General features: G+C 40.0%; 1 protein-coding gene across 1 annotated transcript in view; it reads right to left on the bottom strand.

Moving 5' to 3' along the window:
• Positions 1-27,838, bottom strand: part of LOC136876074 (dipeptidase 1) — a 535,571-nt gene that overhangs the window by 298,633 nt on the left and 209,100 nt on the right. The window contains exon 7 of the mRNA XM_067149708.2: positions 11,294-11,444. Coding sequence (XP_067005809.2) covers positions 11,294-11,444 — 151 coding nt within the window. The remainder of the gene's footprint in view (positions 1-11,293; positions 11,445-27,838) is intronic.

A 27,838-nucleotide genomic window follows, 5' to 3' on the forward strand; every position in this document is an offset into this window, starting at 1 on the left:
TCTGTCTTGGGAGAACTTGGTGTCCCCATAAATTAATATCAGAACGAAATGAACTAAGGTTGCGGTTCGAATACCGTTATTGTGTCCCGATCGATGTGAAATCAGATCTTGGTTGTTCTTATAGGATTTAAGATATGTGACTAAATTATAAAGATTGGAAATTAAAAATATAAAATTAATAATAATAATAATAGTTCAAGTAAATCGTGAATTAACTGATCGCTTATTGCCCAAACAGGATCGGAACGGTGAAGGTTACGGATTAATAATAATAATAATAATAATAATCGCTAATTGCTGTGGAGAAATTGATAATAATTTATCATAATAATAATAATAATAATAATTTGAGGAAGCATAAGAAGAAGAATTTACGCTATTATTTCGGAGAATAATAATAATAAGGGTGAAAAAAGGAATTAATCGATGACGATTAAGTGTTACGATAACGATGATCTCCACTGATGATGATGATGATGATAATAAAATAAATACATTTTATTATGGATTAATTCGGATGATGATGTTGACAGTGAATATTGAAGTCAGCTGGCGAAATGACGTAATTATGTCAAGATGTTGTAAATAGTAAGCTAAGTTTATGGTGATAAATATGATGACAAATCCCTATATCTGGACGTTTAGATTAGAGTTCCTTTGACGTTTTCCTTCCGCTGACAGTAGCATATCTTGGGTACTAACCCGGGATGGTATTGTATAATCCCGGGTTGGTCTTATCTCGGGAAAGGTGAAGGCGACAACATATCACGTGCTCGCGCTCACTTTTCCAACAGGTAAAGGTCTCGACTACATGTTGTCGTGGTACTAGATATTATCACAAGGGTCGTGGTTTCAATCCTCGACAATCAACGGTTCAACCACCCAAATGGATGTGTGGTCTACAGAGTCAAAGTTATTTATGTAACATTGCAGGAATGATTTGCCAAAATAATAGGCAAATAAGGATCTACAGTATCAAAGTTATTTATGTAACATTGCAGGAATGATTTGACAAAATAATAGGCAAATAAGGATCTACAGTGTCAAAGTTATTTATGTAACATTGCAGGAATGATTCGCCAAAATAATAGGCAAATAAGGATCTACAGTGTCAAAGTTATTTATGTAACATTGCAGGAATGATTTGCCAAAATAATAGGCAAATAAGGATCTACAGTGTCAAAGTTATTTATGTAACATTGCAGGAATGATTTGCCAAAATAATAGGCAAATAAGGATCTACAGTGTCAAGGGTTTTTATGTAACATTGCAGGAATGATTTGCCAAAATAATAGGCAAATAAGGATCTACAGTGTCAAAGTTATTTATGTAACATTGCAGGAATGATTTGACAAAATAATAGGCAAATAAGGATCTACAGTGTCAAAGTTATTTATGTAACATTGCAGGATTGATTTGCCAAAATTATAGGCAAATAAGGATCTACAGTGTCAAGGTTATTTATGTAATATTACAGGAATGATTCGCCAAAATAATAGGCAAATAATGATCTACAGTGTCAAGGTTATTTATGTAACATTGCAGGAATGATTTGCTAAAATAATAGGCAAATAAGGATCTACAGTGTCGAAGTTATTTATGTAACATTGCAGGAATGATTTGCCAAAATAATAGGCAAATAAGGATCTAAAGTGTCAAAGTTATTAATGTGACATTGCAGGAATGATTTGCCAAAATAATAGGCAAATAAGGATGTAAAGTGTCAAAGTTATTAATGTGACATTGCAGGAATGATTTGCCAACATAATAGGCAAATAAGGATCTACAGTGTCAAAGTTATTTATGTAACATTGCAGGAATGATTTGCCAAAATAATGGGCAAATAAGGATCTACAGTATCAACACACCTTATGTAAAATTTCAGGAACGATTTTCCAAATAAGGGGCAAATGAGGTTTAACAAATTTTATGTAGACTATGTTCCAGTTTATCTTTAAATAAAATGCTCCTTAAGCATTTGCAAGGAAACAGTTCCAAGTTCTTGTTCTTGTAGAATAGCAAACCCTTGGTGACCGTTTAAAATTTCCGTCCCCTTTCCTAGGACGGAGCCTCCAATTTTTCTCTTTGAGCTGTTTTAATGTATTTTTGTTCGTATTTATGATGAGCCTTAAAGTTAATAATTTGAGTGCCCCGTTCAACCCTGTAGTAATAATTAGATGGCGCACGTATATTTAATTGGAGTTTCCGTATCTTCTTATTTTTTGTTGTTGTTTATTATTTGCGTTAGATTCCAACCGTAACACCCCTGAAAGAAATGCTGATTGGGACTCAAGCTTTGAGCGGGTGCAGTATGGAGTAGTGTTATGCAAAACACGCTCTATGCTCCCATTTGTCGAGAATGGCTATAATCGTACAGTACTTCTCAAAGGCGAGGCGAGCTATATTCGTTCGACTTATCCCCTTCATACTCCCTTCTTCACGCGCTATATCAGTCACAGGTAGAAGTGCTCGCCTCCCTCTGTCCTCGTTTAGCCGTATTCTGGGGCGTGAAACTGACAATAGATAAACTCGAAGACTATGTTTCTACTCCATACTGGGCTGGGCCTGCTTCGTATGTAAGAAAAACTGTCGGAGAAATGGCTAATCGAGTTCACGTGTTGCCACGTGTATTCCTCCCGGCTAGCGTACTTTATTGCTTTATATATGGAAACTAAATACACATCATTAATGAATAAGCCACATTTATAAACTGTGCAAATTAATAAGTCATTATAACACATACAGTTAAATATGAAGTTCAGCTCAAAACTTATGGTTAACGCAACCATTCCATTACCCTTTTATACCTCCGAATTCCAGACCTTTGCTCTTTGCAAACAAGGAATTACTCATATCTGGATAAACTCCATTGCTTGCAACGTCAGTAAACCAAGCAAGATCATCCTCCCTCGTCAGAAAACCTCGCTTCGAACATTCGCTGTCAAATGAATTGGAGGAAACTTAGGGCATTTTAGCGTACACGCTCCACTTATGCGTAATAATAGTTGCATATGCAACAAGGCGAATGTTGCTCTGTCCTCCTTACCCTCTTAAGTCCGAACAATGCACGCCATTAGTATCGAGGGTATTTCTGTACGGAAATGTGACCTGGACACTAGGGACAGGGAGGGGGGGTTCAGATAGGAAGAGGATAGAAGCCATTGAACAATGGTGCTATAGACGAATACTGAAAATTCCTTGGGCAAATAAAGTTACTAATGAGGAAGTAATGGAAAGAGTTGGAGAAACTCCGAGCTTGTCAATGAATATGAAGAAAAGAAAAAATACATGGATTGGACGTATAAGCAGACATGAGAGTTTACTGGCCTTTATCCTGGAGGGCTCTGTGTAAGGAAGAAAATGTAGGGGAAGGCCTAGACTGGAATATATTGGTCAACTGGTGGAGGAGCTGGGATGCCAATCTTATGTATAACTGAGGATAATGTCACAAGCCAGAACATTTGGAGACCTGCTGACAACCAACTCTAGTAGTACCTCGACCTCTTGGCCAAGATCAAAGTGTAGTGTAGCTCACCTTTGCTTAAACTAGATTCCAAGTTTTATCACTTGTAGTGTTAAGAACTGGGAATACTTAAGTTGTGTGTGATATTTTATATGATTATCCTGGATTTAGTATGTTAAACTCAGAGTCTTGCCTAAGCCACGGACGAGTGAGGTCGCATTGAGTGGAGGGTCCCGGGAGTGGGAGATGTGGGTGAAAGTGCTGAGAGCTGGAAGGTTGTGGAGAAGTGTGCCGACAATGATTAGTGTAGAGCAGTTCAGGGCGACGGTAGGAAGATGGCAGGGAAGAATGAAGAAAGAAGAAATGCAATTAGGAAGGTGTAATATGGATTTGGAGAGAAAAGGTGAATTACTGCTATCAGCGGTGGTGATTATAATTTTGCTATGCATTGGGGGGGTTGAGTTGAACCCAGGCCCGACCCCTAGTAGAAATGAAGAAATGGAAAATATGGACGCATTCAGAAGAGCTGTAAAAGAGGTGGTGGAAGAAGCTGGCCCTTTTGAGAAAATTAAAAATATGATTAAGGAACAAACCAGAAAATTTGGAAAAATGGAGGTATGGTTAAGAGAAAAAACGGAAGATATAACAGCACAAGTGAGACATAACACCGGAGAAGTTGTATCATTAAGGGAAAAATAGGTCGATTAGAAAAGGAGAACTTGAAGCTGAAAGTAGAAGTAGAAGCCAATACTTTATATCGAAGAAAGAAGTGCTTATTTATCTATGGTGTGCCTGAAGAGTTGAGAGAAGACAAAGTACTGACAACTTACAAAGTTGTGGACTTAATACAGGGGAATTTGAAACTTAATTTTAGTGAAGTAGATATAGATGATGTGCAGAGGGTGGGAAAAATTAGGGGCAACAGGCCTATCAAACTAGAACTGTTTTCTACGTTGATGGCTGATGCTGTGATAAGAAATGCGAGTAATATGCAGAGAGAGAAAATATGGATCAAGAGAGACGTGGGATGGGAGACGATTAGGAACGAGAAAATACTTAGAAAACACAAGATTCGTGCAATAAATCAAGGGTTGAGAGCGACCATTAAGGGGCAAGAGCTAGTGGTAGCAGGCAGAAATTGGAAGAAAATCTGGACTGTAAATAGACTGATGGACTTAGACAGGAGGATAAAAGAAGACGAAGAAAAAGTGAGTAGTGCAACGAAAGGTGGGGAAGTGAGGAGAGATATCAGTAACAGTGTGCAGTGTGAAGAGGGTCAGGGAGAGGCGCCAAGTGAAAATGTGACCATAAACAGGGAAGAAGCCCAAGTTGAGGAAGAGAGGACAAGTGAAAAGGTGACCATAAAAAGTGAGGAAGAAAGGCAGGGGAGGAAAAGCAGTGAAGAGGGCAGGCAAGGAAGGGAAAGCAGTGAAATAAGGGAAACGCAAAGACTGGGAAGTGAAAACAGTAGCGTAAGGCAAGATCAGGGTAAACAAGTAAGGACAGAGGTAACCCGGCAGAGTCTCGGGCAGAATTTCGATCTGAGCCGGGGCGGACGGAGAGAGAGAGACTTTAGGGCCATGTTGGAAGCTATTTATAGAAGAAATAACAATAATAAAGTGAGTAAGTAAGTAATTAAGGGCATGATTGTCGAAGAAGCAAGAGATGTAGGTGGTGTTGTGGAGTTGGAAGTTATGATGGTATTCATTTGTGAAGGCTGAAATGTGGTGATGGAGAAGTGGTATGTAAGTTAGGACGTGTTATGGGGCTGAAATGAGGTATTGGAGAAATGGTGGTATAAGATGGTGGAGGGCAGAAGGAGAGTGTAATGGTCGAAGAAGTGGAGGTGGTATATGAGGTGGAGTTGGTGTTATATTGCTGAAATGTGGTGTTGGAAGTTTTTGAGGGCTTGGTATGTATGAGTATGTGTTATGATTAAATTAGGAGGTGCTATATTGTTGAAATGAGGTGTTGGAGAAGTTGTGATATAAGATGGTGGATGTAGAAGGTGAGTGTTAGTGTCGAAGCATGGTTGAATATGTAGGTAATGAAGTGTGTTTAGAAGGAGAGTGTAATGGCCGAAGAAGTAGAGGTGGTATATGAGGTGGAGTTGGTGTTATATTGCTGGTGTTGGAAGTTTTTGAGGGCTTGGTATGTATGAGTATGTGTTATGATTAAAATTGGAGGTGTTATATTGTTGAAATGAGGTGTTGGAGAAGTGGTGATATAAGATGGTGGATGACAGAAGGCGAGTTGTTATTGTTGAAGCATGGTTGAATATGTAGGTAATGAAGTGTGTTTATTTATTGTTGATATTTGGAGATGGAGGAGTGGTGGTACACATAATAGCAGAATTTAAGCGTGGAAAGGGATGAGATTTGAGAAGTGGTGTTTTGTTTGAATAATTGTCTTGACGTGTTTTATTAGGTCGAGTTGAAGTTGTAATAGATGTGTCTGTATAGTGAACTTGACGGTGATGGTGGTATGTGTTGTTATAATAGGTATAATAGGTATAGGGTAATTAAGGAGTAAGTTGAAGTTATTTCGTATGTGAATCTGTGTTGGTATGATATAGGTACAAAAGTCGAATGTAAGATACAAAGAAAATCGGTAAAGTAACGAGTGTATTGCTATAATATGTGAAAGGTGGTGTTAGAGAGGCGGTAGATATGAGTGTTTGGTATTTATAGGTGAAATTTTGGTTTGGTGGCGTAACGTGGAAGAAAGCTTGGTAGGTAAATCTGATCATTTAATTATGATTACAGGAGATTAAGATGAGGTGGTATTTTGAAGGATGAAAAGGTATATACTGTGGAGGCAATAGTATTGGTGAGTGGTAGGGAATTTTTGGAGTCGGTGAGGTGATGTTAATGCGGGTTGGTAGAGATGGTTTTATCTATTGCTGAAAATTTTGGAGTTGGGAGGTGATATTATTGCCTTTGTGTTTGGTATGCTAGTGCGGAAATGATGATTGATTAGTTGTATAGTGATGTAAGTGTTGAGTGAAATAAGGACAACTGAAGAGAATGGGAGTAAGTATGTGTAAAATGTATGTGAGTTTGTAAGAGTGAATACGGGTTGGCAAATGGTGAGTCATTGATGTATTGTGTAATATACAAATCTATTGGTGGCGAAATTGTGGACATGGAGGGGTGTAGGAGATATGCATTGCTAAAGGACAGAGTTGCAACAGGTGAGGTGTGAGGTAAACATAGATATGGCTGGCGAGGCAAGGTCTGCCTGAGCACAACAAAGCAGAGTGGGGCATGTAGAAAAACAATGGCGGTGTGGAATGTGCAGTGTCAACAAGGACACTTGGTAGAAGGAGTTGTCTGGCTCCGGGATCGCGCATGTGATATTATATGTTGATATTGGCAAACGGTTCATAGAGGGAATCAACCGTTGGCCAGCTGATTATTATTATTATTATTATTATTATTATTATTATTATTATTATTATTATTATTATTATATTTAGCTATTCATTTGTTTATTTATTCAGCTATTTATTTAAGTGACGTGATAGTTGTAGGGTGACATAGGTAGAACTCTATTGTGAACATGTATTGGGGCTAAACGCCTGTGTTGTTCATTAATAAATTCTGTTCTAGTGTGTTAAACTAGTAGTATTTCTTGTAGTATTTATTTCCATGAAATTGCTTTTTGTACATTTGTTGTTGTACCGTTCTTTGTTGTTGTTATTGTTATTGTGTAATTATATTTTAACTTTACCTTATTATCACATTCCATTCACACTGGGATATTTTTCATTTGCGATGTATCTGTTAATAATAATAATTAGGATTTTTCAAACTGTGAATTACATTGATTTTGCCCATATTACGAAATAATTCACAGCGCTATTGTCACCAGAGTTTTATCAGCCCTGCGATTGTATTATCTTTTATCCCTTCACCCACGTTGTATTTATGGATCGATTATCCCTTGAGGTTATATTATGTTCAGTATCCCAAACGGGCGCAGTGTGTTTGTATGTCATAAATCATGTATTCATACCACAATATGCTTTCGGCCAATTCGAACGCTCAAAGTTCAGTGTCAGAGTCCGAGAATTTTTAACATTTCTTCAATGGAATCCATCACTAAAGTAACAAAGAGTGAAAATATGCGCTGTTCTTTTGACGACTGAGCCATGCAGTTCATAAATTAATGACCGTTTGATGAAGCCATGAGTGGAGCGATGTAATGGACCGCTGATCAGACATATTATACACGCATCATCCTTTCAGCTTTGAGCTTGAAATGACTGCTCTGCAAACAGAGAATACAGTCCATTTCACATGAGTATTTTCAGTGAAAACGTCCATGTACAGTTATTTGAATAGAGGTATTAACGCAACTTTCATCTTCCATAGATGGCTTTCTAAATTACCGCGATCAATGACACTACCTCTGATGATCACAATAAGATCTGATATCCATAAACATATAAAGGATTATTTTAAAATACGCTCTCTAACAAAACATATACATAATAAGGCTGAGGTTAAAGGTAAAAGCTATCAAAAGCATTTCTTTCGAATTGAGGAGGACCGTGTAAGTTTACAGGAAATACAAAACTGAATACAATATTGTTAAATTACGATAATGAGAATTAATCAATATTCAATATCTATCTATCTATCTATCTATCTATCTATCTATCTATCTATCTATCTATCTATATCTATCTATATCTTCTTCCTTTTTAATCCGTTTACCCTCCAGGGTTGGTTTTTCCCTCAACATAACGAGGGATCCCTTCTCTACCGCCTCAAGGGCAGTGACTTGGAGCGTGAGACATTGGGTCGGGGATACAATTGGGAAGGAGGACCAATAGCTCGCCCAGGCCGCCTCACCTGCTGTAATGAATAGGGGTCTTGTTAAGGGATGGGAAGATTGAAAGGTATAGGAAAGAAATAGGGAAGGAAGCGACCGTGGCCTTAATTTAGATACCATCCCGGCGTTTGCCTGGAGGAGAAGTGGGGAACCACGGAAAGCCACTTCGAGGATGGCTAAGGTGGGAATCGAACCCCCTCTGCTCAGTTGACCTCCCGAGGCTGGCTGGAGCCCGTTCCAGCCCTCGTACCACTTTTCAAATTCCGTGGCAGTGCCGGTAATTGAACCCGGGCCTCCGGGGGAGGGAGCTAATCACACTAACCACTACACCACGGAGACGGACATCTATATATATCAAATCCCTAATCATGTCATTCACAGCGATATTGAGAGAACGAAAAGCTTTCAACACCTGAAATTGGTACCAGTTATCGATTGTATTGTCTCCTTTACCAAAAAAATAAAATGAACCTCTCACGACGACGACGACTTTTGCACTTTCTTAAATAGAAAAATACGTTTCTATCATTCGTCATGATGGCGTAGGCACGCAGCTACCTATATCGATCGGCAGGAGATCAGATTGCGTATTTCTGTTGCGTTTGATAGTGCGATATGTTGTGCGGATATGAAGAGGAAAATGTTGGGACAAACACAAATATCCAGTCCCCGAGTCAGAAGAATTAATCAGACGGAATCGAACCCGGAACCCTCTGAGCCGAAGGCCTCAACGCTGACCATTCAGTCAGTGAGTCAGGCAAATTCCAAGTCTCTTAATATCTCCCTTACATTTCGGGAGTTAAGAAAACCATCTTCTGGATTCATCAGCTTGTCATTAGGTAATAGATCGAGTCTTATTAAGCAAGTTTCCTTTTCTTCTTCTTCTAGGTTTCTTGTGCTGAGATTGTATTTTCCTGTGCTACTTCAATATTTAGATTCTTTTAGTTAAGTTTCCTCGCACCTCTTCTTTAGTCGACCATGCTTCCCCTTCCCCTCAGCTTGCATGAGATCTTTGTCCTTCCCCATCAGATGGCGAAACCACCTTAATTTAGCCTTCTGAATCATTGCCCCAATGTTACTAATTTTCAGACTGCCCCGTACGTGATCGTTTCTGGTGATACCACATATCCTCATCTCTCATACCTCCAACCTGCTGCTATCGTTCTTCTTTAGAGGCACCGTTTCAATGGCGTACAGCAGAGCTGCTCTCACAGATGCCCCGTATTTTTTTCTTTAAGTATTATCGGCACCTTCATATCGCACAGCACTCTGACACCTCTCTTCAGTTCTTCCATCCTTTTTGAATTCTAGAAGACACGCCCATTGCAACATCCCCATCCTGTTGTATAATTGATCACAAGTAACGAAACTCAGCAACCGACCTGATAGCATCACCTTGCTCCTCTTTGTCTGATTTACAGCATAGATATTCGGATTTGCTTCAACTCATCTTCATACTTCTTTCTTCCAGAATCCTCCTCCACCGTCCGGCTTGTTCACAACCTCTTCTCTTGATTTATCGCACAACACGGCATCAACTGCCCACAATATTGTAAGCAGGTATGTTGATAAACGGGTTTGAAAATCAGGTTGTGAGTTTCACCAGTAGAAAAAGTCCTCTCGGTTTTAATTACTGCGCTGATGGGGTGAAAGTTCTTTATGGAGATCACTGTAAGTACCTAGGTGTTCATTGTGGGTATTGGGGTATTCACATAAATGGTACTGTAAATTAAGGATACAGATCTCTGCACATTGTTATGAGTGTATTTACGGGTTGTACTAAGGATGTAAAGGAGACGGCATATAAGTCTCTGGTAAGACCCCAACTATAGTATGGTTCCAGCGTATGGGACGCTCATCAGATTAATTGATTCGAGAACTGGATAACAATCCAAGGAAAAGCAGGTTGATTTGTTCTGGGTGATTTCAGACCAAATAGTAACATTACGAAAATATTGCAAATTGTGGCCTGGGAAAACTTGGGAGAAAAGAGACGTGCTGCTCGACTAAGTGGTATGTTTCACCGGGCGCGAGCTGGTCCTGCAGTTAGGGGCGCACAGTTGTGAGCTTACATCCGGGAGATAGTGGGTTCGAACTCCACTGTCGGCAGCCCTGAAGATGGTTTTGCCTGGTTTCCCATTTTCACACCCGGCAAATTCTGGAACTGTACCAAACTGAAGGCCACGGCCGCTTCCTTCCCATTCCTAGGCCTTACCTATCCCATCGTCGCCATAAGACCTGTCTGTGTCAGTGTGGCGTAAAGCAAATAGCAAAAAGAAAAGAAAGTGGTATGTTTCGAGCTGTCAATGGAGAGATGGCGAGGAATGACATTAGTATACGAATAGGTTTGGTTGAGTGGTGCTTTCTAAAGCAGGAAAGAACACAATATTAAGATAAAGTTGGAATTTAAGAGGACAATAATATTCGTTTATCGGAAGAGGAGTTAGGGGTTGGAATGATTTACTGAGCGAGATGTTCAATAAATTTCCAAATTCTTTGCAATTATTGAAGACAAGAATAGGTAAACAACAGATAGGAAATCTGCCACCTGGGTGACTGCCCTAAATGGATATCAGTGGTGATTGATTGATTGATTGACTGATTGATTGATTGATTGATTGATTGATTGATTGATTGATTGATTGATTGATTGATTGATTGATTGATTGATTGATTGATTGATTGATTGATTGATTGATTGATTGATTGATTGATTGATTGATTGGACATAGTACTTCATCTCTCACTTCATTGGAAAGCACTTCCATGAGGACATTAAACAGGAAAGGACTTAGCGATGACCCTTGATGCAATCCACCCTTTACCTCAAGGCTATTTAACTCTGCTAGACGGCTTCTGACTCTGGTTTTAATATATTTCTTTGAGTCAAGAGGTTGCTCTTTCCTGGTACCATCCTTTCCCTCAGACACCTCTAAACGTCCTCGATGGAACAATAAATAAGTATTAGGACCAGTCAGAAAGGCTACTCACCAAGGTGTATGGCAAGTGTGCGTTAAGGTGAGGTAACGCACTCCAAGGTCGTGCATGGCTCGGAGAACACCAAGACTAGCTCCCAAGGAGTGGCCGCCCTCCACTCCGATCAGAGAAGCAATCCGTCCTTGACGGTGGGCCTGCTCCACTCCTGCAACAAACACCATCCTTAGTCAAGCTACGTGCAGGTCCCGTTCTTGACGGATGCCTTTCTACTCGCCGTGGTAATGCAATCTAGCGGAACTGAGCTGTAACAGAAGGGACAAAGCATATCTGGTGGTAGTGGTGATTACTGTTTTAAGATGAAGTAGAACTGACAACCATCCTCTATTAACACAAATCAGAGAGAAGAAAATGGAAAGGGCCCGACACTTCGAAAAATGAAGCTATCGGCCAAAGGAGGACAAGGGTGACGAAGGGAGTGAAAATGAAAGACTCCCTAGGATCCACAAACGTTATACTGCCGGGGTCGGAAAGGCACAAGAATTGACCAAGAGAGGTCGGACAGGTTAGATGAAAGTGAGGAGCTTGTATAAGGAAGCAAGACGATTACTCAGCTAAGGCCTCTGCGGTTGCCAATCCACGTTTCCAAGTTCAGAGCTTCTGGTGCCCCTTTTAGTTCCAAAGAACATCTCAGCTAATGACAATACTCAATCATTACAATGCTATTGTTGACAAGTTCAGGACATTGTAGGTCATTACATGTTATTTTCTTCTGGCTCACTGATATTAATCTGGCCCGTGGTTTAGGGGAAGCGTGACTGTCTCTTACCTCGAGGACCCAGGTTCGATTCCCAGCCAGGTCAGGGATTATTACTTGGATCTGAGGGCTGGTTTGAGGTCCACTCGGCCTACGTGATTTGAACTGAAGAGCTATACGACGGTGAGATAGCGGTCCCGGTCGTACCGACCACACGGCACCTCGTAATCTGCTGGCATTCGGAATGAGCAGCGATCGGTTGGTAGGCCGTGGCTCTTCAGGACCTCGCGCCATGGGGTTTGTCTTTGTTTCGTTCAGGCCTCGATACCTGATACCTGATTCGAAGAGAACAAGAGTAGACCAAGTGAGGTCGGATAGCATATATGAAATTGTGGAGCCTGGCGCAAGTAAGTGGAAGCAATTTCAGACTCAGGTATGAGAACAGAAGTGGTCAATGTTCGCTCTCTATTTGGGACACCCTGATTCGCATTTCAGTCGCCACTAACCAAAGGCACAGGACTTATTTTACTGAACTCATATGGGTTATATTTTACTGTTACTGAGTAGTTTTATTCATGAATATTTGAGTCATTGGGTGTTCCAAATTAAACGTAAATAATAAGAACGATATATTTCATTACTGTCAGCATAACTGCATCAGTTACATCGGAGTTTAAATGTTTAGCTTGACTACCACTTAGCGCCCTGTACGAGCGGTGTCTGGGTTAATGTGGAATCGCATTCAAGCACCTGATTCCGCATGACGTCACAAACCCGTATGGAACTCCACAGCAACCGAGTGATAACCCAGTGTTACTTGGTTATGAACGAGCAATAGAACACTATAAGTTCAAAATACTCTGTTACGTCTTTTTCGTGGTAACGACATTAAAATATTTTAATTATACAATTAATGTTTGCCTACCGGATATTACTGTTAATGCCCAGAGGGTAACAAATTGAAATTTTATCATTCATTTTTTACGCAGTTTCACTTGCCCGGCTACTCATTCCTGCCACTCGGCTGACGAAACTTTCTGGGGAGGAGAGTGGAAGGTATTAGGTTTCCGAGGTCTAGGGTTGTTTTTCATTTTCACGCCCTTCGTAGCATTTCTCTTCCATTTACTGATACCTTACTGTTTGGAAGTGTTGGGTTACCTTTCATTTTTTTCCTCTGATTAAAGGATGATTGCCAAGTTGTACTTCCTTTTAAAACAATAATCACCACCACTCAGTAAGTGATTCCTGTAAACTATGAATAACGAAGGTGAACCCTAAAACTGTTATCAAAACACAAAAAAAAGACCGCCCAAAAACTACTCTAAAATTAGATGACATAACACAAATATTAAAGAACTCCCCTGAAACCGCTGTAAAATTAGATGAAGTAATAGAAAAAATTAATAACTCGCTAAAACGTAGTGAAATTAGATGAAGTAATTTAAAGAATTGAAAAATTCCACTAAAACCGTTGTAAAATTAGATGAAGTAAAAGAAAAAAGAAAAAACCTTGCTAAATCCGTTGCAAAATTAGATGAATTCAAAATATTAACGAAACTCCATTAAAATCGATGTAAAATTACATGGCGTAAGTTTAAAAATGATAAAGAAATTCCGCTAAAACCGTTGTAAAATTAGCTGATAACAGAAAAATTAAAAGCTCGCTAAAAGCGTTGTAAAATAAGATGTAATTTAAAAAATTAAAGAAACTCCACTAAGACCGTTGTAAAATTATATGAAGTACTAGAAAAATTAAAAAACTCCGTTAAAGCTGTTGTAAAATTAGATGACGCAATAGAAAAAATTAAAATAATCGCTAAATCTGCCTAAAACCCATGTAAAATTATTCGGCATAAGTTTAAAAATGATAAAGAAACTCCGCTAAAACCGTTGTAAAATTAGTTTACGTAATAAAATTTTTTTTAAAGTCGCTAAAACCGTTGGAAAATAAAATGACGTAATTAGGAAAATTTAAGAAACTCCGCTAAAATCGTTGTAAAATTAGTTGATAAAGAAAAATTAAAAAACTCACTAAAAGCGTTGTAAAATAAGATGTAATTTAAAAATTAATAAAACTCCACTAAAACCGTTGTAAAATTAGATGACGTAATAGAAAAATTAAAAAATCTCCGCTAAAATGTTGCAAAATTAGATGAAGTAATAGAAAAAATAAAAACTCCGTAAAAACCGTTGCAAAATTAGATGACATAATTTTAAAAATTAAAGAAACTAAAATCGTTGTAAAATTAGTTGATAATAGAAAAAATTAAAATACTCGCTAAAAGCGTTGTAAAATAAGATGTAATTTAATAAATTAAAGAAACTCCACTAAAACCGTTGTAAAATTATATGAAGTACTAGAAAAATTAAAAACTCCGTAAAACCGTTCTAAAATTAGATGACGTAATAGAAAAATTAAAAAACTCCGCAAAATGTTGCAAAATTAGATGAAGTAACAGAAGAAATTATAAAACTCCGCTATAATGTTGCAAAATTAGTTGAAGTAATAGAAAAAAATTAAAGAACTCCGTTAAAACCCTTGTAAAATTAGATGACGCAATAGAAAGAATTAAGAAACTCTGTTAAAGCCGTTGTAAAATAATTAACGAAATAGTGGTATGCTGTCACTGTTGTAACGGCCGCAGGGGTTTGAGGGTTTTGTAGACTTACAGGGAGAATAATTTAAGTGTTCAGACTTCTGTTCGCATAACGTGGGAAGTACCGAGAGCGCAATGTGGCTTCTGTCAACATTGGCGAGATAAGAAGTGTTCACTGCCAGCGCGCAGCTGTTTAGCACTCTGTCCCTCAGTTCGCTAGAAACTATTGGACTTTTAAGGTGTGTTGTGAGGTTATTATCACGATGGTTAAATACACTATAGAGCAAAGAATATTCTTGGTCGAGTGTTATTTGCACAAGAAGAAGAAACCAGTTAAAAGGTGCCTTCGAAAATTCCGTAGACAATTTCCCGGTGCGACAGTACCTTCAAAACGTTACGTGCATCAGCTCGTTTACAAGTGGCGTAGTTCTGGTTCCGTAAGCAATAAGAAAAAGAAGCGAAGGAGAACAGGGGGAGGTTAGAAGATATACAGGCCAGACTCCAGGTCAGTCCACATAAGTCGCTTCGGAGAGTAGCTCAAGAAAGTGGTATTTCACCTTCTTCAGCACGTAATGCAACAAAATTGTTACATTTATGATCTTATCGGACTCGTTCAGTCCATAACATACTGCCTACAGATTTCAATGGAAGAGTACGATTTTGCAATTGGCTAATGAATAGTGTCCACGACGGTATTGTGGATCCGAACTTTCTTTTTATAAGCGACGAAGCCTGGTTTCATATGAGTGGATATGCCAATTCACAAAACAATAGAATCTGGGATACAGACAAACCGCACGTTTTACAGCCGCTATCAGTGCCCGACGAATTATCGGTCCGATATTTTTTCAGGACACGATTACTTCTGACCGTTATATTCACAACATTCTGGAACCATTTTTTGCTGAACTGACTGAAGAAGAGAAAAGGTACGGCTAATTCCAGCAGGATAGTGCAACGGCCCATACGGCGCCTAGCTCTATGCGACGGTTACGGGAAATGTTCGATGATGATCAAATCACCAGTAAAGGCTTATGGCCCCCTCGTTCGTCTGATTTAAGCACATGTGATTTTCATCTATGGGAAAATCTTAAAGGAAAAGTTTACAGGAATAATCCTCGAACTGCAGAAGAATTAAAAACTGAAATTAGGAACATTGTGCGTTCTATCGGTGTCCATGAACAACAAAGTGTGTTTCAAAATCTCATTACAAGATGTGAAGCTTGCATTGCAGCTGAGGGAGATCACTTTCAGCATCGCCTATAAATACTGGTGAGTTCAGTTTAATTTCCTAGTTGATTTATTTATTTGTTTATTCATTAACTTATTTGTCCAGACATCTATGTAGCCGGCGAGTTCAGTTTCGTTTAGTTTCTATAGGCGTAATCATGCCGCTTCTTTGAGCCGACTATGCCTGTTTGTCATGGCGGGCACTGTGCTCGCTGTATCCGCTTCCCAGCGCGCCTAATCCTCGGCACTACGCTCTGAACTTTCAAATTAATCACCCTGTACTTATTAGAAAGTGACCGCGATGTATTCACAACGACAGCTAACCTCGTACTGAGCGCGCTAGTCAACACACCGCCATCTTATAAGAGTATGTGTGTGACGTCACACAGCACAAACTTTGCCTTACTTAGAAGCGCTATTTCATGAAAACTACGTTTCAGCTTTGCAGTTCGTCTTGGCAACAGGTAGCCTTCTCTTTTATCTGAGACATTAAACATAATCCTCAGCTTTATGATATACGCATTCTATCCAAACACTAAACGCGTCTTAACATTTTTCTTTCCATGTGCCCGTTGTCGAAGAATGTAAGTCTACGTTCAAAATAGATGTGTATAATACATTGAAGAATTAGAGAGGAAGAACAGAAAAATACTAAGGAAGATACTTGGACCAAGGAATGTAGGGAGTACATCTATGAGAAGAAATAATAAAGAAATATACTGTCAACCTGAAAAATTATCACATGCCCTCAAGAAAAGAAAAGTTCATTTTATTGTCTCTTGGTCTTAATGAGATGGGAAATTCCGACTAAAAATGTCATCATTTTGACAAAAATCCCAAAACACAGTAAGTTGGTTCATTTAAGTGAAAAAGGATTTAGCAGTCAAAAATGAGACATTCTAGACAGACCTACATTTCACAATATAATTAAAAATTTGGGTTGTTTTCAGGAGAAAGACGGAAAGCGAGCAAGTTTCTGGACAGACGAAAGAAGAAAAGAAGACAGTGAAAGGTTAAAGAAATACTCGAGAGATCAACAAAGGAGGCAAACACTGGACGAATTGATGTTACGTAGTCCATAGATGGCGGTGTAGGGGTAGCGTGCTTGCCTCTTACCCGGAGGCCCCGGGTTCGATTCCTAGCCAGATTATGGATTTTTGTCTGGACCTGAGGGCTGGTTCGAGGTCCACTCAGTCTACGTGATTACAATTGAGGAGCTATCTGACGCTGAGATAGCGGCTCCGTTTTAGAAAGCCAAGAATAACGGCCGAGATGATTCGTCATGCTGACCACACGACACCTCATAATCTGCAGGCCTTTGTAGCCCAAAGGCGGTCGCTTGGTAGGCCAAGACCCTTGGGGGTCTGTTGGGGTTAGGTTTGGTTTGGTCCATAGATGGCCGATGTCGAAGAATGAACAAAGGATACTGTGTGTAATAGAATTTATCGACAGCACTCAGGAGTCGATCATGCTACCTTGACCACCTGAATCGAGTGCCTAACCAATCGCTCTGCTCGGTTGACATATTCACAAGGCAAGAAGCTGGGTGTTCCAGCAGCTCCCGTGTACAGAACACTCAGATCTAACTTAATATACCTTGCTCGCCGAACACGTCTGTTGTTATATCACACCTGACACTTCCTTGGTCGTATCTCACAAAGGATTAAGGTATGGCTGGGTTTCTAACTCTCTCTACCGTCGTCTAAGCCTTTTTAATACTCTGACATGTCCTTTCCATCCAGCACGATTCCTCAGCACGTACCATGTAAATATCCTCACGTACATGTATGTGAGTCTTGGACAATCTCTGTCGAGCGACTGTAAAACTTTACGGGAGTAATTGCGACGAGACTGCCTCTGAAACAGAGACTCAGTCTTAGAACTTGTAAGATCAAGTTTCTTGAAATTCATATTAATTTTATTTAGCCTGACTTCCACCGTCGAAATTACTATGTGAAAAATAAAAGGAACCCAAAAAATGAACACGTTCCCCCTATACATGGCTAGAAATCTGTCATTGTTGTACGAATAAATGGAAACAATGTGAACTAGGCAACCAGTTACAAAGAAACTACAATGATCGTCATTTAATAGATATCGCTCTCTCTACGCCGAAATTTCAAATTAAACAGATGCTTTTTCCATGTCGGAAAACTACGTGAAATTCTTTAGGTTTCGCGGGGAACTTTGCTCCGGGTATTCAGATGAAAATCTTGTCTGTTCACAAGCAAAACTCCACTAATAATGAAGTTTTGAATTTAACCCTGGAGTGGTCGCGCGGCATCCCAGAGACACCACACTAGATTATTCCTGTCATTGCAAGGAAACTACCAAGGCCACTGACTGGAAATTCCGTCTACCTTCCAAGTAATTATTCTCAACCAACATAATAAAGCATCAGTACGCTAGTGCTTGTCTAATTCGTGTGGTGGTGAGTTATTGTTACACAAGAGCCAACGGCGTCTGATAGATTACACCGTTACAATGTACGTTCCCGTTTTGAAGTATTGTCTTCAATATTAATGCACCAATTATTCTTCAGAATGTCTCAGATTGCATCGGTTCTTGCTAAAATGTTATTTTTTCGTATTATTAGCACTAAAAATGAGTGGAAAGAAGACAAGATATAACCTTGATCGCATTGAAGACTGAAGGATTGTCCAGAGTTTGCTTGGTGATGATGAGGAGGAAGATGTTCTAAAAGCCAGAAGGGAAAGACGTATACAGTAGTGACGAAGCAGAAGAAAATGACAGTACTTATTTCCTAGGGTGGCATACAGCTAATCCTCCTCGAAATGTTCTAACCAGGTGACAAAATATCGTCATGCATTTACCTTTTGTTTTGCGAGGCTGGCTAAAACACCTAAAGAATGCTGGGAACTATTATTTGATGAGTCATTGCTATCTACTATAGTTGAGTGCACAAACGAGAAAATTGAACAGGTTCAAAGGAAGCAGGAGATCTACCGACATGTCAAATAAAGACCCCAATTGGCATACTGTACTTGCGTGTTACAAGGAAAAATATAACCATACAAATACCAAGGAGATTTTGGTTAACGATTAGACGGAAGCTGTTCAGCTTGGTTATGCCAGAGCGACGTTTTACGTTCCTATATATTCATCGTTAGTTGATTTTATATCATCATCATCATCTGTTTACCCTCCAGGTTCGGTTTTTCCCTCGGACTTTGCGAGGGATCCCACCTCTACCGCCTCAAGAGCAGTGTCCTGGAGCTTCAGACACTTGGTCGGGGATACAACTGGGGAGTATGACCAGTACCTCGCCCAGGCGGCCTCACCTGCTATGCTGAACAGGGGCCTTGCGGGGGATGGGGAAGATTGGAAGGGATAGACAAGGAAGAGGGAAGGAAGCGGCCGTGGCCTTAAGTTAGGTACCATCCCGGCATTTGCCTGGAGGAGAAGTGGGAAACCACGGAAAACCACTTCCAGGATGGCTGAGGTGGGAATCGAACCCACCTCTACTCAGTTGACCTCTCGAGGCTGAGTGGACCCCGTTCCAGCCCTCGTACCACTTTTCAAATTTCGTGCCAGAGCCGCGAATCGAACCCGGACCTCCGGAGGTGGCAGCTAATCACGCTAACCACTACACCACAGAGGCGGACTGATTTTATATCAATAAATTAAATTCAATATTTTATATTTATCATTTTAAAATGTCCTAAAATTAAATAATTATTTGAAACTTGGGATAGCATAATTGCTTCAGAAAAGGAATGGCGTCTCTCAGACGACCTTCTATGACACAGTCACTGCCTCCTCGATATGCACCCGATGGCTACTTATAAGATCGAGCAGGCGGTGGACATATTATTGTGTGCGAACACTGCAGGGTTAAGAAAATTTTGCCGTTAGTCTATAGTACGTGGTACTCTCGTTTGTCACTAGATGGCTCAGTGTGCACCAGCCTTCCGAGTTCTTGTTTCTTATTTCATCCAATATGCGTGCAAAGTAAACAGCAGGGTTATCAGACGAAACAGTGACGAATGTGGCAGAAGAAATAAAATAAAATGCATCGAAGGACTAACAGGATAGAAAAAATAATAGAGCTGAAGATAGAATGAAACGTATCAGGAAATAAAACGAGAAAAAATATTGAGAGTCAGTCGAGGCGGGGGAGGGTGTTTCGAAAGAAAGACGTACTACTACAATGAGGTTGAAGACAGGGGAATGAAAATAATACAGAAACAGGTTATGAAAATTTGCTCCATAGGACAAAGCCTAGAGTGAACCGTTTAGTGATGACGAAACTACTAATTTTGAAAACACCGAAATGAAGTAACAATAGTGGAAGGACATTGAAGAGTACTATTTACGTAAGTCCTTAATGGCTGGCAACCATTCAAATTCAAAGCAGTCAGTAAGAGTTCAGTCTTATGCCAGTAGATGATATTAAGGCTGGTACGAGCAACAAAGTGACAACCTCACCTCGCTGAATGAGAGATACATTTTATTAACAAAGAACCAAGCATGATAAATCCCACTTGGTTCGAATCATTCCTCCGCCATGGGAATACCTACAACGAAAAATCTACGATTAAAATTTGATAGATGTCACTCCACAAACGTTCAGATTTCTGGTGGATATTCCAGGTGTCAGAACAAGCTCAGTTTACCAGGTGTATGCTTACGTTTTGGCTGGTTTCTGTGGTAAAGAAATTTTCAAGGGAATTACATTTTTTTGTTTATTACACACTTCGCCCATCTTTCAGGTAAGTTATGAACACCATGCCAGAAAAACTGCTTGTCATTTCGTTGAGCCATTTTCCAACTACTCCTCGAAATTGCTGAAGTGCTGCTCTGCGAGCGCGTGCCCCAGGCCAGGGAGTACAGCGGGTGCTGAAGGATGTCCCATCCAAGCGTTCAAGGTGTCTTTCACTGGTATTTGCTGTGTGAGGCGGCGCATTGTCGTGTAACAAAATCACTTTGCCATGCCTTGCGGTTCATTCCGGTCGTGTTTCGATCAATGCGTGATTTAAATTAATAATTTGTTGGCGATAGCGTTGTGCATTAATGGTTTGGCCGGACTTCAAGAGTTCATAATACACAATAGCGCTCTAGTACCACCAGACACAAAGCATGGTCTTTCACATTGAAATCACCACGTTTAAATTGTCGAACTACTACTACTAACTGCTAAACGTTTTCATTCCTGCCCTGAAGGGGGAGGCGGGCCTCTTAGATGGTGACGCCGTCTCTCAGGCCGGGAGATTTGTTACGGTGAGGGAGATGTGCGGATAAGGTGAGGGGGTGGGCGGCCGTGGCCTATACTACGAACTGTCCCGGCATTCGCTTTAGTGCAGGAGAATGGAAAACCACGGAAAATCATTCTCAGGACAGCCGATGGGTGGGGCCAGGCGTGAAGTCCGGCACTGTGCCCCAGGCCCGTCTCCCGAATGCAGAGGCGTAGAGCCACGGTTCAGCCGTGGCCATCTTTCCTCTGCTCGGTTGGCCGGTCAGAGTAGGGAGCTGTTGGACCACGGACAAGCCGTGACCTCTTAAGAGACGAAACCCAAGTGCCGAAACCCACTCTGCATCCACCGACAAATTGTCGAAACCATGTCTCACATGTTCTAATCGATGGAGCGTGTTCACCACATGTTTCTACCAGCAAACGATGACTTTCCACAGCCTTTTTCTTTTGATTAAATGAGAAAAGCAATGAGTGCTGCAAATGTTCTTTTTAAGGCACGAACGTCGACATGATCACTAAACGATCCAACACAGACGCTAGTGTTTGGCGGACTGAACTTGTGTGTGTTGGTAGGTTAATGTCAGACGAACAAATTGACGTATGTGTCAAATTAATACGCTGCGTACTGTTCGCTGGCGCCATCTCGTAATGAAACCGGAAAAGACTTATGCATACACCTGGTACAAAATAGCGACTTCGCAACAAAAATCATCCTCTTTGAGAGTATGATAAGTGGTTATCCTTCGTTCCGAAGACAACATGAAGCAGAAAACCTCCAGCATGCAGCGATGTTATCGACAATTCAAGGGCACAGGCTGCTCTGGACGACCAATTGTTTCAAATGAAACAGGTGAAATAGTTAGAGAGAATTTGATGCGTAGTCTACGCATGTCTTACACTTGGAGTATCACAGCAACTGTTTGGAAGATTTCGCGACGACGATTACGGCAGAAATCGTATTGTGTAAAGCTATTGCAACAATTTCGGTAGAACAACAAGGTCATGTGGTACGAATATCGTAACGTAATGTGGGAAGTATGAGGGTGATTATTTGTCATCCAGAAGGTTCCGTGGCTCTTACGGTAGCGCGTCCGCCTCTCACCTCTGGGTACCGTCGTTCAAATCCCGCTCACTCCATGTAAGATTTGTGCTGGACAAAGCGGAGACGGGCCAATTCCATTCATACTTTTCATGAATGATATGCCTGATTAAATAAAATCGGAAGTGCGCCCCTTTGCTGATGACTGCGTCATATACCGGGAGATAAAAACAGAGGAGGACGAAGTATTACTTCAGCAGGATGCAGATACGATTGAAAAATCGGATGAAAATCCACAGTAGAAAAAGAAAGGAATTGTGTTCCAGTTAAAACAAAAATGACAGAAAAGAGGGATTAAGAACTTTGTACTCGTGGTGGTGGTGGTGGTGGTGGTGTTGGTGGGCGGGAGAAGTGTTATTGAAGTTGATAGTGGTAAGTATTTAGGTGTTGCTGTTAGTAAAAACGTAACTCTTAAATACTCAATTTATTATTTATTTTAGATATGACTGTTTTCCATTCCAAAAATAATAGATTGTTACCAGAAAAATACTTAAAAATATATTTGTCAAAGTTAATATATTTTTATTCATTTGGATCAGTCAACACGTTAAGAGTTATGAATGTTTTTCGAATCGGTATATGCAAAGCTGGGCGATTACTATGGCTACTGCCAGACTTCAATCTTAGGGATGTCCTTCCTCACGAATTCTCAGAGGTAAACGACATGTTACTTGTTTTACCTCAACTATTTAAAGTTTACACCACTCCAACTGTTCAGCAAGAAAAATCATAAAATAAAAGACTGTTCGTTTGTTAATACACTAGTGACCCCTAGCGAGTTCGTCTGCAAGGCAAAAGTAAATGGACACTTGTAAAATCATAAAGCAGATATAACAAGTAAGTATATTCTCTTTTGCACATATGCAATGCTGTGCATTTAAGGGTTAAAATGGTCAAAGCAAGTGGCAAATGTACTTAATAAATACTGGAGATCGATCGTTATATGTTATTATTCGGAATCTCACGAAATGAAATTCTAGTGTCAAAAATAAAGCTTAAAAATGTGGGTTTTTTTGCAAATTGCTTTACGTCGCACCGACACAGATACGTCTTATGGCGGCGATGGGATAGGAAATGGCTAAAAATGAGAAGGAAACGTCCGTGGCCTTAATTAAGGTACAGCCCCAGTATTTTCCTTGTGTGGAAATGGGAAACCACGGAAAAACATCTTCAGGGCTGCCGACAGTGGGGTTCGAACCCATTATCTCCCGAATACTGGATACTGGCCGCACTTAAGCGACTGCAGCTATCGAGTTTGGTATTAAGAATGTTTAGTAACACCGATTCTTGAATATGGATCTGCTTGCTGCGATCCGTACAGGGTAGGTTTAATAAATTCCCTACAAAATTCTAGGAAGAGTGGCGCGTTTCGTAAACAGGAATAGGAGATATACCATTAATTGGGAACGACTTGAATATAGAAGAAATTGAGCTCGCCTGTGTGGTCTTTACAAGAGCTACACGGGAAGGGCTCCTGGAGTAGTATTAGGAATAGTTTGGAACCTCCCTCGTACTTATAGAGAAATGATCACAAGCATAAAATTAGAGCCAGAAGCTAGCATACGGATGTGGGCAAGTTTACCTTCGTAAACAGGACCATAAGGGATTGGAATAAATTACTTGCAGCAGTCTTTGATAGATTCACTTTATTACTTTCTCTTTATTATATTACTATAGATTATTGTTATTATTATTATTATTATTATTATTATTATTATTATTATTATTATTATTATTATTAAGGAAATACGGTGGTTTAATTTAATTCTGAATTGACCATGTTAATAGGTTTTATTAACGTGTTCTCATATTTATCGTTGGCAACCGTATTATTGAAAATATATTTAATATCAATTTTTAAAGGAGATTTCAAATACCTATTTCCACATCTGCAACATCTTCAGGTTTTTAGATATAAGTATCCCCATAAAAGGAATTCAACCCCTTTATCAGCCCTTCCTCCATCCCCCGCCTAAGTGGATTTTCCGGAAACAAAAGAGACATCTTCGCTTGACATTCAGAATCAGTGTAGTGTGGTTTATTTTATTCATTGCATGTTATCGTGTACTTTTTTTTGTATTGTGCATTTTATGCTGCCACCGGTTGTAAGCCACTTATGGTAGAAATACATACTTACTCCCTTACTTAATTACTTTCCGTCGCACCGACACAGGTACTATAGGTCTTATGGCGACGATGGGATAGGAAAAGGCAAGGAGTGGAAAGGAAGCGAGTGTGGCCTTAATTAAGGTACAGCTCTAGCATGTGTCTGATATGAAAATGAGAACCCTCGAAAAACCATCTTCAGAGCTACCGATAGTGGGGTTCGAACCCACTGCAAGCTGATAGCCACTTGCTCGGTAATACCACGTATCGACTTACACGGTGACTTAAAATCTGGTATTAAAGACGCGAGGATAGAAAGGAACCTTTTATGTTTGTCGTAAATGGGTTGAACGTTAAATCCGCCAAGAGACGGAGCAGGCTAAGCCTGTTTCTTGTTACAGCGAGCAGCTTAGGTCCGCATCTCATTCGTGAATATGGACTGCGAGCTGCAAACAGAGCGAGACTAAAGGGGATGTGATGAATGCATTGAACAACTTTTTAACCACAATATTCCACTATGTAACAAGTGTCCGGCTCCTTGACTCAATGGCCAGCGTACAGATCTTCGTTTCAGAGGGCCCTGGGTTTGATTCCCCATCGTACCAAGGATTTTAATGGCTTAAGATTAATTTCTCAGTCGAGGACTGGGTGTTTGTGTTCGTCTTCATAAACACACAAAACACCACACTACTTACCATCGCAGAGACAATGGTGAGTACATCGCTACAGATAGGATTAGCATTGGAAAGGGCATCCAGCCGTAAAACGGGGCCAAATCCGTATAAATTGCCGACTCAAATAAATTGAGGGAAATGCCAGGAAGGAGAAGGAGAAGAAGATTAAGACGCTATGTAACGTAGGCTTCTGGTAACTACCCTGCTGTAGAGTGGCTGGTGTACCTGCTCCACACTAGGAGCTTTCATTGTGAAGCACGGAACGGCTACCCGCAACAACGCAAAGTTGGAGAAGTTGCCGAATGTTGTAGGAGACAGAGGACAAGTCAGGGACTGAAAACCGACGGCCTCTTTCCAGTCGGTCGACTGGGTCAGGAATGAAATGAATGAAGCCCCCGTATAGCGGTGAGAATAGGAAATGTCCCGGCTGCCGAAACCCGTCGCACTCCTCTAGAGCAATGATTAATGACTAATCACGAGGGAAACTGAATGATACAGAAAACTTTCTATGGGATACGCTCTGGAAACAACTCGAAAAATTATGTTTGCTTTTGACTCCACTTCGGTTAAAAGCTAACCATGGGTGGATACGATAGAAGAGCGCTGGTTTTCTGACTTCAAAGTAACAGGGTACTATCCCGGCTCAGTCCGGTGGTATTAGTAGACCCTATTATACCGGCGCGAAGAACAACTCCGATGGGAGAAAATATCTAGCATCTCGACGTCTTCTTTAGTATGACAAATTAGTTTGAAAAATCAATCAATCATACAATATAAGAGCAATTTACCTAGCAGCATCATTCATGGTACATATTATCGAGTAGCATAGGACTGTCGGTTGAGTAAGGGTGAGGAAACGCTTCAAGCTCACAAAATCCTAGTTTAGATCGTAGATGAAAAATGCCATTTCGAGATAAATGCTTGACTCGTTATGATGTATAAATCGACATGACGAACTCTGTGTTTTGTTTTCGTGTTCTCGAGGGGCAGGAAACCAGAGTGCTATGTCTCATTATAATAATAAATTAAACCTATGTCAATTATTTAGGCGAAAGGAAGGCCTGTTGTATTATATTGTGTTTAGGCAGTCTCAGACCGTTCAGTTTTGGTTGAAGGATATTGTTACCTCCATAAATGATTACGGCTATTTTTGAATTGTTCCTAAGATAGAGTTGCAATATCGAACATAATATTATTTGAAAAATATACCCGATTTCGACTATTTTCAGTTATTAGTTACTTTAAGATGCAACTTCAAACTGATAGCGGTGTTATAAAGCTAAAATTCTGAGCGTGAAAAAAGTTTGAATTTGATGGTTAAAATGATCAACGGTGGCGGAATGTGAATTATCGGTGTTTGCTGACTTATAAGTATGGTTACTCACCTTTACTTTCTTTTTAAACTAAAATCACGAATCATTTTATTTATTTAAAGGGGAAAACTCGAGCTTGTCTTCATATCTTAATTTCTTCCTCTGCGAGGTCTTGAGAGTCTTTCATGTTCATGCCCTCCGTAGCCCTCTGCTTTACTTTGCTGATATCTTAATTCTTCAAAGTGTCCTACCTCTTCCACATTTTCTCTGATTATTGTTAACAGCGGATTGTTCCCGAGTTATATTTCCTCTTAAAACAATAATCGTCACTACCATCACCACTGTACAATAAATCAGCAACATCAGCAGTAATAGTAGTAGTTATACGAGATTCTGGAGTGTCCTTTAGCACGCCAATCTATACTAATATTGTAAAGAGGAACAATTTGTTTGTTTGTAACGAATAGACTCAAAAACTACTGAACCGATTTTAAAAATTACTTCACCTATTAAAAGCTACATTGCAAGTGAGTAACATGGGCTGTATTTTATTTTCAAAACAATTCGAGGTGGGGGGCACGGGGGGGAGATATAAAAATAATAGGCTAATATAGGCAAAATATCGAATTTGTCGTATAAGGACGAGACAAAGCTCAATTTAATCCTCTTGACGCAAAGAACAAAACTCGGTAAGCCCTGCGGGCCCGAAAACCATGTTTTAAGGCCCTAAAATCAACCGTTACGGAGATATTGCCACCACACTACCCCTGCTCTAGGAATCGGATAAAGTAATGAACTGCCGTAACCATGGCAACATCAGCTCCAGGATTCTACAGCAACTAGATTATGCATGTACGTTTGGGCATAGCTGCCAACCAAAACTGATACACATATGACTTACTATCTGAAAAAAAAACTGTTGTGTAAGACGCTCATAGCACTCCTTTGGGCGGGGATGGAAAGGGAGTGAAGTATAAAAATAATAGCCCCGGAGATCTCCGTAGTTCAGCGACCAGCGGTTGCTGACGGGCCTTCGTTTTTACGTACTGGCTTAGGTTTCAGCATTTTGTGGTATCTGTTACCTATAGTTTAAACTATTTTCTATCAAATCATGGATTAGTAGGATCACTGATGTTATTAGTGCCGATATTTTGGTCCACTTTTACGATCATTTTAACCATGAAAACAACCTATATACTGTACACAATTGTCAAGATGGTACGCCCATGACTTGAAAAAAATTTCAACATTTATACTCAGATTCATTATATGATGTGCGACATGAGTGACAAGCCCTGAGAATTATAATTCTCGATAATTATAGTAGTTTATTTTATGCATCGCGCATTTCCTTGATCATTTGTAATAGTTACGAAATGTTGGATCAAACAAATACATTCAATAATATTTATATTTGTGGTACTATCTAGCGGAAGTATACTTACACTAAACCTGCAGCTTTGTGGGAATGAAGGAAAAACGTGGTAGCAAAAGATCTTAGAGGTCGACGCTAATTAGGAAGTAATATTTAGGGCCCCCATGAAGAAAAGAAGAAGATGATTCACCATAGATCCAAACATGACAAATAATTTCTACGTACTTAAGTAAATA

The sequence above is a fragment of the Anabrus simplex genome, chromosome 6 (assembly GCF_040414725.1).
Source record: "Anabrus simplex isolate iqAnaSimp1 chromosome 6, ASM4041472v1, whole genome shotgun sequence".
In the NCBI taxonomy this organism is placed as follows: domain Eukaryota; kingdom Metazoa; phylum Arthropoda; class Insecta; order Orthoptera; family Tettigoniidae; genus Anabrus; species Anabrus simplex.